Here is a 14,412-nt window from a genome sequence, read left to right as displayed (position 1 = left end):
ATCAGTTCACTTTTACCGGTACTCTTACTACAAATATTTTACCCGACGGCTATTTAAGCATTTTCTTAAATACAGTATACACGACAGCTATTTACGCTTTTACTTTAAATACAGGTCAGATTTACACACAAGGCAATAATTACAACTGTAAAAAAGTTATTTTTTTACATTTTCGAGAAATATCGCGAAAATAAATACCCGCGAACTTGTTTGAAATACGCAATTCGCCGAAAATAAGTACCCGCGTAAAAAATGTACAATTACAGTATTCTTTGCTTGATATAACATTACAACTGCTTTCGACCAGGAAAATCGAGCACACATTTTACTCGACTAGTCTCGAAATTGTTTCAACAGTATCAAGGTAAAACAAAGCTAGAACTTTCAGTTCGGACTATATTCAGAACGTACACTTTAATTTTTTTTATCAATTTTTCAAATCAACTTGGATTCTCATCAAACTATACAGCTATCTTACCTTCTGATTCCTAGGTATTTTTTTCAAATTTGACAGCAATTAATCAAATTACCAAACAACCTGACATTCTGTAAGATCAAAATATAATTGAGATAGCTGTAGAGTTTTTAAGAAAATTCTTTAATTTCACAGCAATGAACCAAACCACCAAATGATCTATAATTTTGTGAGATATATATCTAATAAAGTTAGATGGGCTGATTTACACCAGTCAAGACTACATTTAAAGACTAGTCGAAACAGGTCCAAACTGGTCGAGACTGAATTGAGACAGGTTGAGACAGGTCGTGACAGACCAAAACAAGTCAAAACTGGTCGAGCCTTGGCCGAGATCATTTCAGTCTACATCAAGATCATCAAGTACTGCATCAGATTTATTACGTAAATTCGAGACCATGTCGAGTACAGTTAATTTCTGTCGAGACATTGTCGAGACTTGTCGAGTAAAATGTGTGCTTGATTTTACTGGTCGAGCACAAAATCTGGTCTTTTCAGACTTTGAGCAGTTTGTAAGTAGCATGATATACGATAAATTTGAATAATGAATTTATATAAAATATAGATAAAGATAATGAGTTCATCCTCTATTCCAGATTGTGATTTCATCTGATCTCATAAACATTTTAGACATGGACGCACCACCATCTTATAACTCTTTATATGGTAAAATTATTAAAGCAAAGATTACTTCGGATGGGAATGTCGATTTCGCACGTAAATCAATAGGAATTGTGTGTAATTCGGGTAAGTATAACAATTCATTAGCATTTGATTTGATTTTTATGTTTTATCGCAACTTTTAAGCACCGCTTTTTTGCTAATTTGTGGCGTCTAGTCTTTATTGGTGATTGGAAGCCGGAGTGCCTGTAGAAAACCGCTAATACCTTCGATATAAAAACTGACAATCCTAGTCAATTTACATTTTATTTAAGTGCACAGACACGAGCGGGATTTGTACTCACAACCTCAGTTATTAATGCCGAAATATTACAGTAGTAAAAGAGGGACGAAAGTAACCAGAGGGACAGTCAAACTCATGAATCGAAAATAAACTGACAACGCCATGGCTAAAACTGAAAAAGACAAACAGGCAAACAATAGTACACATGACACAACATATAAGAATAAGCAACACTAACCCCACCATTAATAGTAATTTGTAGACCACTAGGCAACCGAGCCCCCAAATTCGTTAACGATAATACGTGAAAGTTATAAATACTTCTAATTCAGACTTAATCCACAATTTACAACATAATAAAATGCCATTACCAAGTCAAACATCCCTTCGTTTTATAAGTTTTCAGCTTTTAAATTTTTGCCATTTGATCGGGACTTTCCATTTTGAAATTTCCTCAGAGGTCGGTATTTCTTGTGATTTTCTTTTCACAAATGATTTATATGAAATATAACATTTATGATGCTTTTATATAAAAGAATTTTATTAACTCAGTACATTTGCGAATTGGTAGCATTTTGTTTTTATTATATGGACATAGTCGCAAAATATACATTAAATGGTTGGATAGGCCCTTGATGAGATTATTGTAACTAAATGGTTAAAAGGGTTAAATTTACCAGGTCATTCATATTCATGTTTTGTGCATCTCTAGATCTTTAGATTAAATGTTCATACTACGTTGATATCTTGAAACAACTGGAAATGCATTCTTTAGGAAGATTCTATATTGGTTGCGAAGAAAAAGCGACGTATTTATGAACATTGTATTTTAATTCTTAAAGTTGAAAGAATTTATTTAGACATCTTTGTTTTTTAACTGCAATTTGAAAATGCAATAAACCTTTCATTGATCAATGTTTAATCCACCTAATTTATCCCATTTCCTTATTAAGAAACTGACAGCAATAAACAATGTTATGAATTGCCTTACTATTTATCGTAGACTGTAAGTCCCCGACGATCAAGAATCAAGAAGGTATGATTGCTTTGGCAATATTCTAGTATATTCTAACATAATGATTATTCCTTTTGATTTAATTTGTAGACAATAGGGTTTTTTTTCTCCAGCAAGCAAAGTTTGTCTTATATCGAATCATGTATATCAGACGCAGTAAACATAGTAAAGACGTTTAATTAATCTTTGGTTTAATATGATTAGGAACCAACCCTTTAGTCTTCAATAAATGTATATAACCTCTAGTGCTCAAATGGCATAGTGTACTGTGTAAAAATGCTATAGGTTGCACTTTGTAAATTCAGCTGTTTCTCAAAACACGCCTCTTTTGGGGAGTAATTGAATATTCATAGAAAATTCATTTTGTTTACATACTGGTTCCCAGTTATGCTCTCTGTGTTCCATATCGCAGAGACAGAACTTGGGAATGTTACCAGTAAATAAACACGTGCATATTGTTTACATTGAAATCTGTGGTAACCTTTCATTCGAGGTAGGGGTAGTTAAGAAAATTAGTGTACGTTTAAACTCTGAGAAGTTCAGGGCATATAAACGTTGAAAATATGCCGCACAGCCCTATATTTTGACCTTTGAAAAAAATTGTGGTGCATATGAACTTTCAATTCTAGGATAAGATTTTTTTCAAAACTTCATAGTAAAAGTGGTACAGTTTTAGCCGTAAAAGGAGTTCCTATGGGAAATTGCATTGTCAATATTTACAGAAATGCAACCTATATAGGGTGAAAAAGGGGAACACTCAGAATTTAACCAAATTTGCTTTATTTCACAGATTTTAAAGAAATTAACTCAAATAAGAAGTTTTATAAATATTTAATGAAGATTGATAGAATCCTGGGCCTTAAATATGATGACTCAGCATAAATTCACAGTTTACAGTAGGCATAGTTTACTTAAAGTCCTGGATACAAAATTAAATCATAATATTTGCATATTTGTAAGTTAAATTGTTAAAAAGTGCTTACATTTACTCTTCGCAGTCATTGAAACTCATAGATCCTTCCTGAATATTATTTATGGGGTATTTGTGTCCTTTCGATAACCCAAAAGTAAGCCGCAACACCTAAATCTGCTTTTTTGTCACCACGGCATAATAAATACAAGCTAGAAAAACAAAAATATCTCAAGAAAACTTACAATAGTGTGTTCTATCCTGAATATGTACTAAATATTCCAAATTGCTAGAAACAGCAGAATTATTTAGGAAATTTGTGGCCCCAGGGGCAAGAAACATAGAAAATTGCCTACCCCCTGGGTCATAAAACAAATAATTTAACTTGTAAATGCTATGATTTTAGGATTTTCAAGTTCTTGATATACAAAACAATAACTGTGCTTGGAAGTTATGCAAAAATCAAATGTTAGCAGTCATCTCTACAACATTTTAAGTGAATTTATATCTCAGACTGGTATCTGCATACATACAACTATTGCAAATATGGCTTTGTTTGAACACTTCTAGTATATATAGTAGCTAAATTGTGTCAGATATATGGTTAAAGATGATACTGTTGTGACAAGAATTCTAAATTGTCCATTTGAGGCAGAAAATGTGTTCTTTAATTGACAAATAGGCATACAGTAAGATGTGGACTGGAGATAGAGGCTGGATTGGATACTTTATATAATCTTGAATGTTGTAATGATTGACTGCTAAACATTACATTTATGATATTCTGATATGCTTTCAATATGTTATCAAAACAGTTTTTAACAGGTGCTAGACATTTTTATCAGAAAATATGCAAATAGGGTAAGCTGGCAATAATTAATGTCTTGTTTTCAAATTCTTTAAAAAATTGAAACAGGGGAGGGGGTATAAAATGTATAGTAAAGAAAAACTTAGAGTATACACAGTGATTTCTTTAAGACTTTAATTCTGATAAATGAGTATTAATGTGAGAAAAACTGATTTTAGAGAGTTTTCTATTTGAATAAATGTCTGTATAGGTTGCACTTTGTAAATACAGCTGTTTCTCAAAACACGCCTCTTTTGGGGAGTAATTGAATATTCATAGAAAATTCATTTTGTTTACATACTGGTTCCCAGTTATGCTCTCTGTGTTCCATATCGCAGAGACAGAACTTGGGAATGTTACCAGTAAATAAACACGTGCATATTGTTTACATTGAAATCTGTGGTAACCTTTCATTCGAGGTAGGGGTAGTTAAGAAAATTAGTGTACGTTTAAACTCTGAGAAGTTCAGGGTATATAAACGTTGAAAATATTCTACACAGCCCTATATTTTGACCTTTGAAAAAAATTGTGGTGCATATGAACTTTCAATTCTAGGATAAGATTTTTTTCAAAACTTCATAGTAAAAGTGGTACAGTTTTAGCCGTAAAAGGAGTTCCTATGGGAAATTGCATTGTCAATATTTACAGAAATGCAACCTACAATATGTATAGTTAGCTTTAAACTTAAGTAATATAAAAGTGTTTTTGTTATCTCTCTCATACTTTTTGTCTGTGTTTGATATGTATTTTATTTGTAAGATTTACTATTTCGTGGCATTTTCTATAAATTAATAGAAATACTCACTTCGTTGGTCTATCTTTGGTTTCAGTGATTGCCACAGTTTTCCTAGTTGTGTTCTTAGCAGTGCCAATAGCAGCTATAGTAATAGGTAATTTGTCATTTTATTGTATGAAAAAAATATGTGAATAATTGTAGCAAAACAAAATTGTAATTCTTATGCAAAGAGCAGAAACACAAAATTTTAAATAAATTCCTGCGTATCGACAAATTGAAGATTATAAACGGCACTGTCTGCAAATTAAATATATTAACCGATGTATTGATTTTATCAACTTATTGGGTATATTTATTGATTCTACCGTTCAAAACTTTATACCTTCCTATTTTGATAATACAGAAGTACCTATTACTTCATACACATAAAAACAACAGCAGAAGTCTAATTTTTAATTTTACGTCGGTAACATCAGACGTCAATGTAGAAACAAAATACTCCTTAAACTTGAAATTGTGAATCATCGAAGTTAGGCTATGATCCTTATGACAATGTTATTATGGGAGAGGGGGAGGGGCTCGTTATCGTCTAGGACAGGGAGGTTAAAAAATAATTGGAAAAAGGACGAAATTATCGTCTTCCATCTTAAATAGATTGGAAAAAGTGTCTTCAGGTCACTAAAGTCGCTCTTTCCTCGTTTTGTGAACATTGAATTGGTGAAAACGGGAAAAATCTGATACAAAGTCTCTTTATTCTTATTCAAATAAAAGTATGGATGTTGTAGATATTAGAATATCGCATTTGAAACATAAAGTAGAAATGAATAAAAGGGTACATGATACGCCTATTTCCAAAAAAAGATATAAACTTCAAGATTTTTCAAAACGGATTGTGTTTGTTACGGTCGACGAAGCAGCCACCAATGTGTCGGTGGTATGCCGTAAATACTACATGGACGTCCTGACGAGTGAAATTTTATATTCATCTACATTCAAGTCCGTGCGCTCCACAGAGAGCCATATATAAAAACAAAACATTCAACAACTTACCGTTATCTTGATGATATTTTTTCGTTAAAAAATCAAGAATTTTCTAAATAAACTGCCGAAAGTTACACAAAGGAACTTACTTTATATAAATCAACTTTTAACGGTCATACTTTCATTTCCTAGATTTAGATATTTCGGTTTTATAAAGGAAACTTCAAACTAAAATTTACGACAAAAGAGCGTTCCCTTTTATTACTTTTCTCTTTCTGGATATTGAAGTTCCTTTGGCACCATCATACGGTGTTTATATTTCACAACTTGTTCGCTATGCCCGTGTTTTTTACTTTACCGAACGTAATCTATGTATTACTGGTAAATTACTAAGCCAGGGATTTCGATACCATAAATTACTTAAATACTTTACTTAATTCTTCCATAGATATATTCAGATTTAGTTTTTACTTCAAACGAGATAGCACATACTGATTATTACGGAAATGTTGTTTATCGTGCCCGGATATTTAAAAACGAGCCGGGTAAACTTATCGATCAATCCTTCAATAACGTATTATAAAAGATTACCAATTAAACACTGTAATTATATCATTGAATATTGTTTTGATTGGGTTGAACTTTGATTTTATTTTCAGTTAATTAAAAGCAAATTAAATATTATTGTTACATACATATACACGTTCATGGATCTACTATTTGTATCTTGACATTGCACAATGTCATTTCTTTTTCTGACTGAGTATGACGCCTTTACACTAAATCCATGGGATGTTGCATATATACTGATTGATAATTTAGTCTCATTTGTTGTTAGTGGCTTTGAACTAGCTGTCAGTAATTGCGAGTACTCTCTTATCAGTACTTACTGTCTTTTTGCTATTCCGATATATAAGTACCCGGTGACGTCTACTTTGTGTTATTGTTAGATGCATTTTCATTTATCATGGCCATCTAAGCTGAGTTCAGTCTTTTTCAACTGATTTTGATAGTTCGCTCTCATGTTGTACTGTAACACCACTGTCCCATGTTTGAGGAGGGTTCGGATTCCGCTAATATGTTTAACCCCGCCACATTCTGTATGCATATGCCTGTCCCTAGTCACGAGCCTATTACTCAGTGGTTGTCATTTGTTGATTGGTAAATATTAGTTTTTCGTTAATTTTTTCTACATAAATAAGGTTGTTAGTTTTCTCGTTTGCGTTGATTTACATTTATCATTTCGGGGTCTTTTATAGCTGACTATGCAGTGTGGGCTTTGCTCACTATTTAACGCCGTAAGGTGACATATGGTTGTTAATTTTATTGTCATTTGATAACTTGTGAAGAGTTGTTTCATTGGCAATCATATCACATCTTCTCTTTAATATCATAAGCATAACTAAACTACCGGATATCGGTATTGAGACTTTTAAATTTTAAATGTGACTTTCAAGGCAAAGTGTGTATTTCAAGTATACTATAGTCAACCCTCGAAATCGCGGGCATATAGGATGAAATTTTGTAAAAGATTTTATAAGTGGAGAATTTCAGGAAAGTTATAAAAAGTCATATGTACTTGGGAACAGAATTTTGTTGGCCCTGCCCCGTTTTTCGAAAGTCCCTTATTTTTTCTGTTAATTTTAATTTTTTTCGCGTTGTCACTATGAACATATATATACTATGAATAAAGTGTATTTGATATTTACTATAAATTCCAAGCTTACTTTCCACGGCAATCACTTATATAGTATATATTGACTCGATATTAAACTTGGGATTTACAGTAGACAGCAAATACATTTTATATATAGTATACGTATACATGATCATATCAGTATTGTATACGTATATATGTATGATCATAGTATACAGTAAAACGCGAAATGAAAGTCCAGTCTCAAAGTACTTGTTAAATTTTAAAATTTAAAAGTTATGTTCTCTTCGAGTTCTTCGGCTTTCTCCACCATAATAACATATTCTGCCCGGAATCCTACCACTCCCTGGAGTTGGGGAGGGGATTGTCCTTGTAAATATTAAACGTGGTAAATACTATAATGAAACATCTCCATTAATCACGATAGGTAGTGTACACGGATTCCACTGTATCCTCGCAGCCCTCAAGGTGTGCTCCGTAGACGGAGGGATCTACATACATACATTCATACATACATACTATGACTTAAAATTCCGTCCGGTGACGGTAACAATATCCGGACGCCTTTATTTTCGTTTTTCACCCAAAATAACCCAAACTGAATATTCATAAGCAAGGATGACAAATGCGACTATGCATGGTACCTAGGACACAAAGGCATAATGATTAGTTTATTGTTGAAGGAAGAGAAGCGACACACAAAATGAGGTCCTCTCGTTTAATAGTATAGATTTTCATTCTATGTCATAGAATTTTAATTGCTAATCTGAGAGATGGACGACCGAAACATCTCTTGATTGATATGCAATTGTAGAGTAAAAGGCATCATAATACATGTTATAAGTAAGCGTTGCAGTTATCATCTTATGGTTTACATGACATTCGAATCTAATTATCACCGATTTACGTTTTATTGTATACGTTCAACAGATAACACGATTTGTTTTAGTTTTACAATCTATCATATAAAAAAATGTTTCTTCTCTTAATAGTGTAAATCACAAAACAAAACAACACTAGAACACGTGAGTTATAAATCAACACAAAATAGCCAGCCCTAATTCAATTCTTTATTTTCACATATTACATTCTTAAAGTTATCGTTTTTATATAATCTTTGGAAACAGTTTTATATTAACTGAAAATATCCTTAACTTGATTCCTTTTTTTTTCCTATTCAGGAGGACTATACCTACATGACTGTCCGAAACAGAAATATATTCCTATTTACCTCATCGTATTTGGCGCTTTTGCCATTGTGAAGTCTTTGTTGAGTTTGGGAGACAAGTGTAGAGCCAGTAACAATGCTGGAGAACAGGAAGAAAGCAAACCGAAAGGTGCATGTGATGCAATCATTGGTTTGTTTCTATGTATATGGTTTATTCTAGGTGTGTATCAAGTAAAATATATATTCATATACGTAAATTAAAATATGCAAGGTATCACAATTTGAAATACAAGTTCTCATTGGACAATATCAATTCATATTCTTAGAAGGGCGTTTTGAAACAAAATAATCAAAATTACTTATGTCACCTGTTTTTAAAAAGAACAACGGAAAAAGGGAAATATTTGGTACAATATAATGTGAAAAATGCATTTTTATTACCAGTTACTGATTATATTATTAATCGATAGGATTGGATGCAAGTGATAACAACTTATGATAAGTCATCGTCTTACTATATACAATCTATAATTCAATTTTTTCATGTAACGTGACTTATGATTGGCTGACAGTATTTTGTTTATCATCTCATAGACAAAATTTTGTCATATGACTGACGTCATCAACGTGTTTTTTTAATGATTTACGCAGGGTGTCTTTCTGTGTTGAAGTACATTAACTTTGTCTTTTTGGCATCGATCTTAAGTCCAATCATTTTAGCAGTTTTTTCTAGCTCTTTGTTCTTTATTTAAATATATTTATTTAAAGTGTATTTGGAAACAATTTATTGCAACTTATAATAATCCCATTCTACATTGCGGGTGCGTGTGCTGCCTTGTAGCGGCATTAGTGTGCTCCTTTTCAAAATCTACATGGTTTATTTCACGTGCAAGAGATATGGCTCTCTCTTAACAATGGGTCAGCAATTTATCGTCCCATTTCGACGAACTATCATCATTTTCAAACCATGGTTTCAAGCGAAAGCCGAAAAATTTACTCCCTGAAATGTTCACTCCGGAACGGGGATCGAACCAGGAACCTTTGTGTAAGGTGTTTGATGCCCTTACCACTTCACCACGGCTTTTTTGTCTTCTCTTGCATATGGTCTATGGTATTGGATAAAATTGCTGTATCATCTGCATCGTCTGTGTCCTCAATCGTGGTACAAAATGTCTATCTAAGTCCGGTACTAGTGTTGTTCTCATTACCCAATCAATGGCAATTATGAAAAGCACAGATGATATAACATATCATTGCCTTACTCCAGATTTTACAAGGAAACTAGTGTCAGAGAAGTTTGTATAAAACTGCTTGATGCGTTGCACTATCTTATTTTGTATTTCATAGCTACTCAAAATTTCCCAAAGACTTTCCCGGTGTAAGCTGTCCACAAATAATACAAGCAGTTCTTTCTGCCACTCATGGCACTGTTCTAATATGTTTTGTAGGACAAATAAGTGGTCTATGCAGCCTCTCTCGTTTCTGAAACAAGCTGATTCTATTCTTATCTACAGACTCTATAATCCTTGATATCAAAATTATGCAGAATACAGTACTTGGAATACATAGTAAGGTGATTCTCTCCAGTTGTGGAAGTTTGTTAAGTCTCTTAGTTTTGGTATATATATGATGTTGCATTCAGACAAACTGTTCGGAATAACAGCTTGTTTCCATACTTTCTGGAATACTGGGTGTAAAGTATCCTCCTATAGCACTGGATCTATCTTAGAAAGTTCTACATTAAGTTGGTCTATGCTAGATGCCTTTTTGTTTTTCAAGCTTTTAAAGGCTTTCTGTATTTGTTGTTATGAAGGTGGAAAATGGAATGTTTCTTCCATCTGAAGTATGGATCTCGTTCTGGTGTTAGTTTATTGTTGTCTTTGTCTTTAATTGGCATAGTTATCGTAGCTTGTTTTACCACTTTGTCATGTTTGTTGTTTAGTTACTTGATAAATCTGTCCTATTCTCTGATTTGAAGCTGCAGTTTCTGCTTCTCTTGCTAGGTCTTTCAGAAAATCTCGCTTGTTCTTTAATATTGCTGTTTTTACCTTTTTTTGCATTCTGTATATTTTGTTCACAGCTTTTCCTTAATTCTCCCAGAATGTTTTTGACAAATTTTGTTGTTCACTTCTTTTATTTCATATATCGATTTCCAAGTCTCAGGTGTTTTTCCATTCTTTGTATACTTGTCTATTGAATTCTTGTTCCTTTTATTGGCTTCAGTGTAGATTTCATGTATGCGCTGCCATTCATCATTGACTGATATTGGATTTTTGTCGTCAATTATTAGGTTATCTAATAGGTGTTTTAACTCTTGCTAGATTTTTGTGTCTTGTAATTTACCAACATTAATATGTACAAAATATAATTGTTGTAAATTATATTAAGTCAGGGATTAAGTAACCACAAATTGCTTAAAACGTTTACTGACTATTTCCATTGAAATAAGGATTTGGTTTGTTCGATTATACCTTAAAACCTATTTCAAGCGAAATATCACATCCTCATTTTATGCAGATGTTGTTTCCACTGCCTAAAAATAAAGAAACGATCCTGGTAAATTTATCGATCCTTTACATAAACGTTTTATAAAAGGTTAACTTTTATACGCTGTAATTAGATCTTTGAATATTGTTCTTATTGGTATTAATATTAATTGTTGTTTTCTGTCATTTAAAACAAACTAAATGTTTTTGTTATATACATATTTTTTTTTATACATTTCAAATAAAACAATTTAGATAATTTGCCACTTCCGGTTGAAAACTATGCATTACATTGAATAAGAAATAATATGTATATGGTGCATTCATTTTTGTTAAATCATTGATTAAAATGTCAGTGATTTAGATAATGACATTCTAGGAGATAATGGTAATCATCTTCTTCAGGACTATTGATTAATCATATCGTTTTTTGGAAACAACCTGTGTTTTAAAGACATTAATATAAAAACATCGCACCAGAATATGTTTTATTGGTTATTTACTTTGTTTTACAACTGTTGTCTAGATTTCAACTGTATATAACAACTTTGGATTATTTTTACTTGGCTTTTCATATATTTTCAGGTAATTACTGGGTTTATACGACGTATAAACACTTCTCAACAGATGAATCGAGTGACGAATATTGTCAACCAACATTATTTTATTTCTCCTTTTGGTTAATTACTGGTACACACATAGTTACGGGACTCATTATTCTCCTCTGCTGTGGATGTTGTATTTCAATGGTTTGCTGTAGTAATAAGCCTGCATACGATTCATTTAGTAAATATGGTGTATAAGGAACGTTATGTGACAGTATTTGGTATTCTTGTAGTTTAGTGCATGACACTGCATTTATAGCATTAGAATTACACGAGCGATGTTTTTTTCATAAAAAAGTATCAGTCAATTTATCTTCATTATAAGAAGATGAGTGGAAATATTAATAAGGAGAAAAGGATAGATATAGAACACTTTATATTATTGAATTCAAATATGTCCTCTCCTACAGATACCATCTGTCTTATGCATGTAAGAGTTTATAATATGTAAATAATAAAAAAGAGCACACTCTTTTATTTTGTGCGTACAATATATATATATATATATATATATATATATATATATATATGGATGGATACATCTGTTGTAGGGTTGTCACTGACTCAGACGTACTTATGAATATAATTATTTTCTGTGACTGTATCTTACATTAATTTGTAGGATCCTTTACTATAGATAATTTAGCTGATCTGTAACAATAACATCTTCATGCCTTATATATCATGTACTGTAGTACGCCGCTAGATTAAAACTGACGTGGAAAGGTAACACATGCCACCGAAAGCTCTTTTTTTGAGAGCCCAGGTGGTCGTGTGGTCTAGCGGGACGGCTGCAGTGCAGGCGATTTGGTGTCACGATATCACAGTAGCATGGGTTCGAATCCCGGCGAGGGAAGAACCAAAAATTTGCGAAAGCAAATTTACAGATCTAACATTGTTGGGTTGATGTTTAGACGAGTTGTATATATATATATATATTCAGACATATGTGTGAATTTTTTTTTGCATGCCCCTAGCGGGGCTCCGTAGTTTTGTTTGAGTATTTTATATCTAAAGTAATAAACGTTTTAACACTATTTCTGTTTTTATTTTCTATGCAACTCATTATTTACTTGTATTTGCTTAAGAAACAATAATAAAGGTATTTTAGCATTAGTTTGTTCAATTGTCATATTGACGTTTTCATTATCTTACATCTTAATATAGACAACAATAATTTGTCAATGAACATTTGATTCTGTGGTCAATATCATACGACAAAAGTCAAACTAAATAGCCCTACTCGTTTTTAATATGATAAAACAAATGTTTACAGTCAAATATATGCGCAAACATACAACTTTAAGTGTTATCTAATATTTTCGAACTTTTTCACAAAAAAAGCATTTTTAAGTATATATATGAAAAAATTGTATGAATGCTAATGAGACGTCTCTCCATCCAAGTCACAATTTATAAAATTAACCATTGTAGGTCAAATTGCGGTCTTAAACACGAAGCCTTCACTCACTACGATCAACGTGCTTTGAAGGGTCCCAAAATGACTAGTGTAAAACTATTTAAACAGGAAACCCAACAGTCTACGACTTTATTTAGCTTTATTTCTTAATCCAAATTTCCCTTTCAGAAATGTAGCATAGCGTTTATATATCTCAGTCAATGCGATATGATAAAAGTCATATTGTATTTTATCTTATTTTTATGGTCTATAATTCTGTTATTGTTTTTATTCAGCTTTTTTTTCGAGTTCATTCATTTTAGATTTTAGCAGTATCGTGTCTTCTTTCAATTTCCTCAGTCCAAAAATAAATATCGAAATTAAAACCAGTTACCATACCTTGAGTTACACAAGTGAGGGATTTAGCTTGCTTTAAAACCAGGTACCATACCTTGAGTTACACAAGTGAGAGATTTAGCTTTGCTTTAAAATCAAGTACCATACCTTGAGTTACACAGTAGAGATATTTAGATTGCTTTAAAACCAGGTACCATACCTTGAGTTACACAGGTGAGAGATTTAGCTTGCTTTAAAACCAGGTACCATACCTTGAGTTACACAGGTGAGAGATTTAGCTTGCTTTAAAACCAGATACCATACCTTGAGTTATACAAGTGACAGGTTTAGCTTGCTTTAAAACCAGGTACCATACCTTGAGTTACACAAGTGAGAGATTTAGCTTGCTTTAAAACAAACCAGGTACCATACCTTCCCTTTCATGAATATGACCTACCGAATTAGACTATTTACCGGATTTGTAATCACATAAGCAACACGACGGGTGCCACATGTGGAGCAGGATCTGCTTACCTTTCCGGAGCACCTGAGATCACCCCTAGTTTTTGGTGGGGTTCGTGTTGTTTATTCTTTAGTTTTCTATGTTGTGTCGTGTGTACTATTGTTTTTCTGTTTGTCTTTTTTATTTTTGGCCATGGCGTTGTCGGTTTGTTTTGGATTTATGAGTTTGACTGTCCCTTTGGTATCTTTCGTCCCTCTTTTGAGTTACACAGGTGGGAGATTTAGATTGCTTTAAAACCAGGTACCGTACCTTGAGTTACACAAGTGAGAGATTTAGCTAGCTTTAAAACCAGGTTTATTTTACTTTTTATTAACTGCATATATATATTTGTAGTGTACAGAATCATATTACATGATCCATTGCCCTGTAA

The 14,412-nt window shown here is 32.5% G+C and overlaps 1 protein-coding gene across 1 annotated transcript; it reads left to right on the top strand.

Annotated features, from left to right (window-relative positions):
- Nucleotides 1-986: 986 nt before the first annotated feature.
- LOC139485411 (transmembrane protein 272-like) lies at nt 987-12,294 on the top strand. The gene is made up of 4 exons (XM_071269879.1): nt 987-1,222; nt 4,982-5,041; nt 8,707-8,913; nt 11,765-12,294. The coding sequence occupies exons 1-4, from the start codon at nt 1,108-1,110 to the stop codon at nt 11,980-11,982; spliced, it is 600 nt and encodes a 199-aa protein (XP_071125980.1). The 5' UTR covers nt 987-1,107; the 3' UTR covers nt 11,983-12,294.
- The last annotated feature ends 2,118 nt before the right edge of the window (nt 12,295-14,412 follow it).

The sequence above is a fragment of the Mytilus edulis genome, chromosome 8 (genome assembly GCF_963676685.1).
Source record: "Mytilus edulis chromosome 8, xbMytEdul2.2, whole genome shotgun sequence".
NCBI lineage: Eukaryota > Metazoa > Mollusca > Bivalvia > Mytilida > Mytilidae > Mytilus > Mytilus edulis.
Note: the sequence above shows the minus strand (reverse complement) of the source record. Positions and strands in the feature narration are given on the sequence as shown.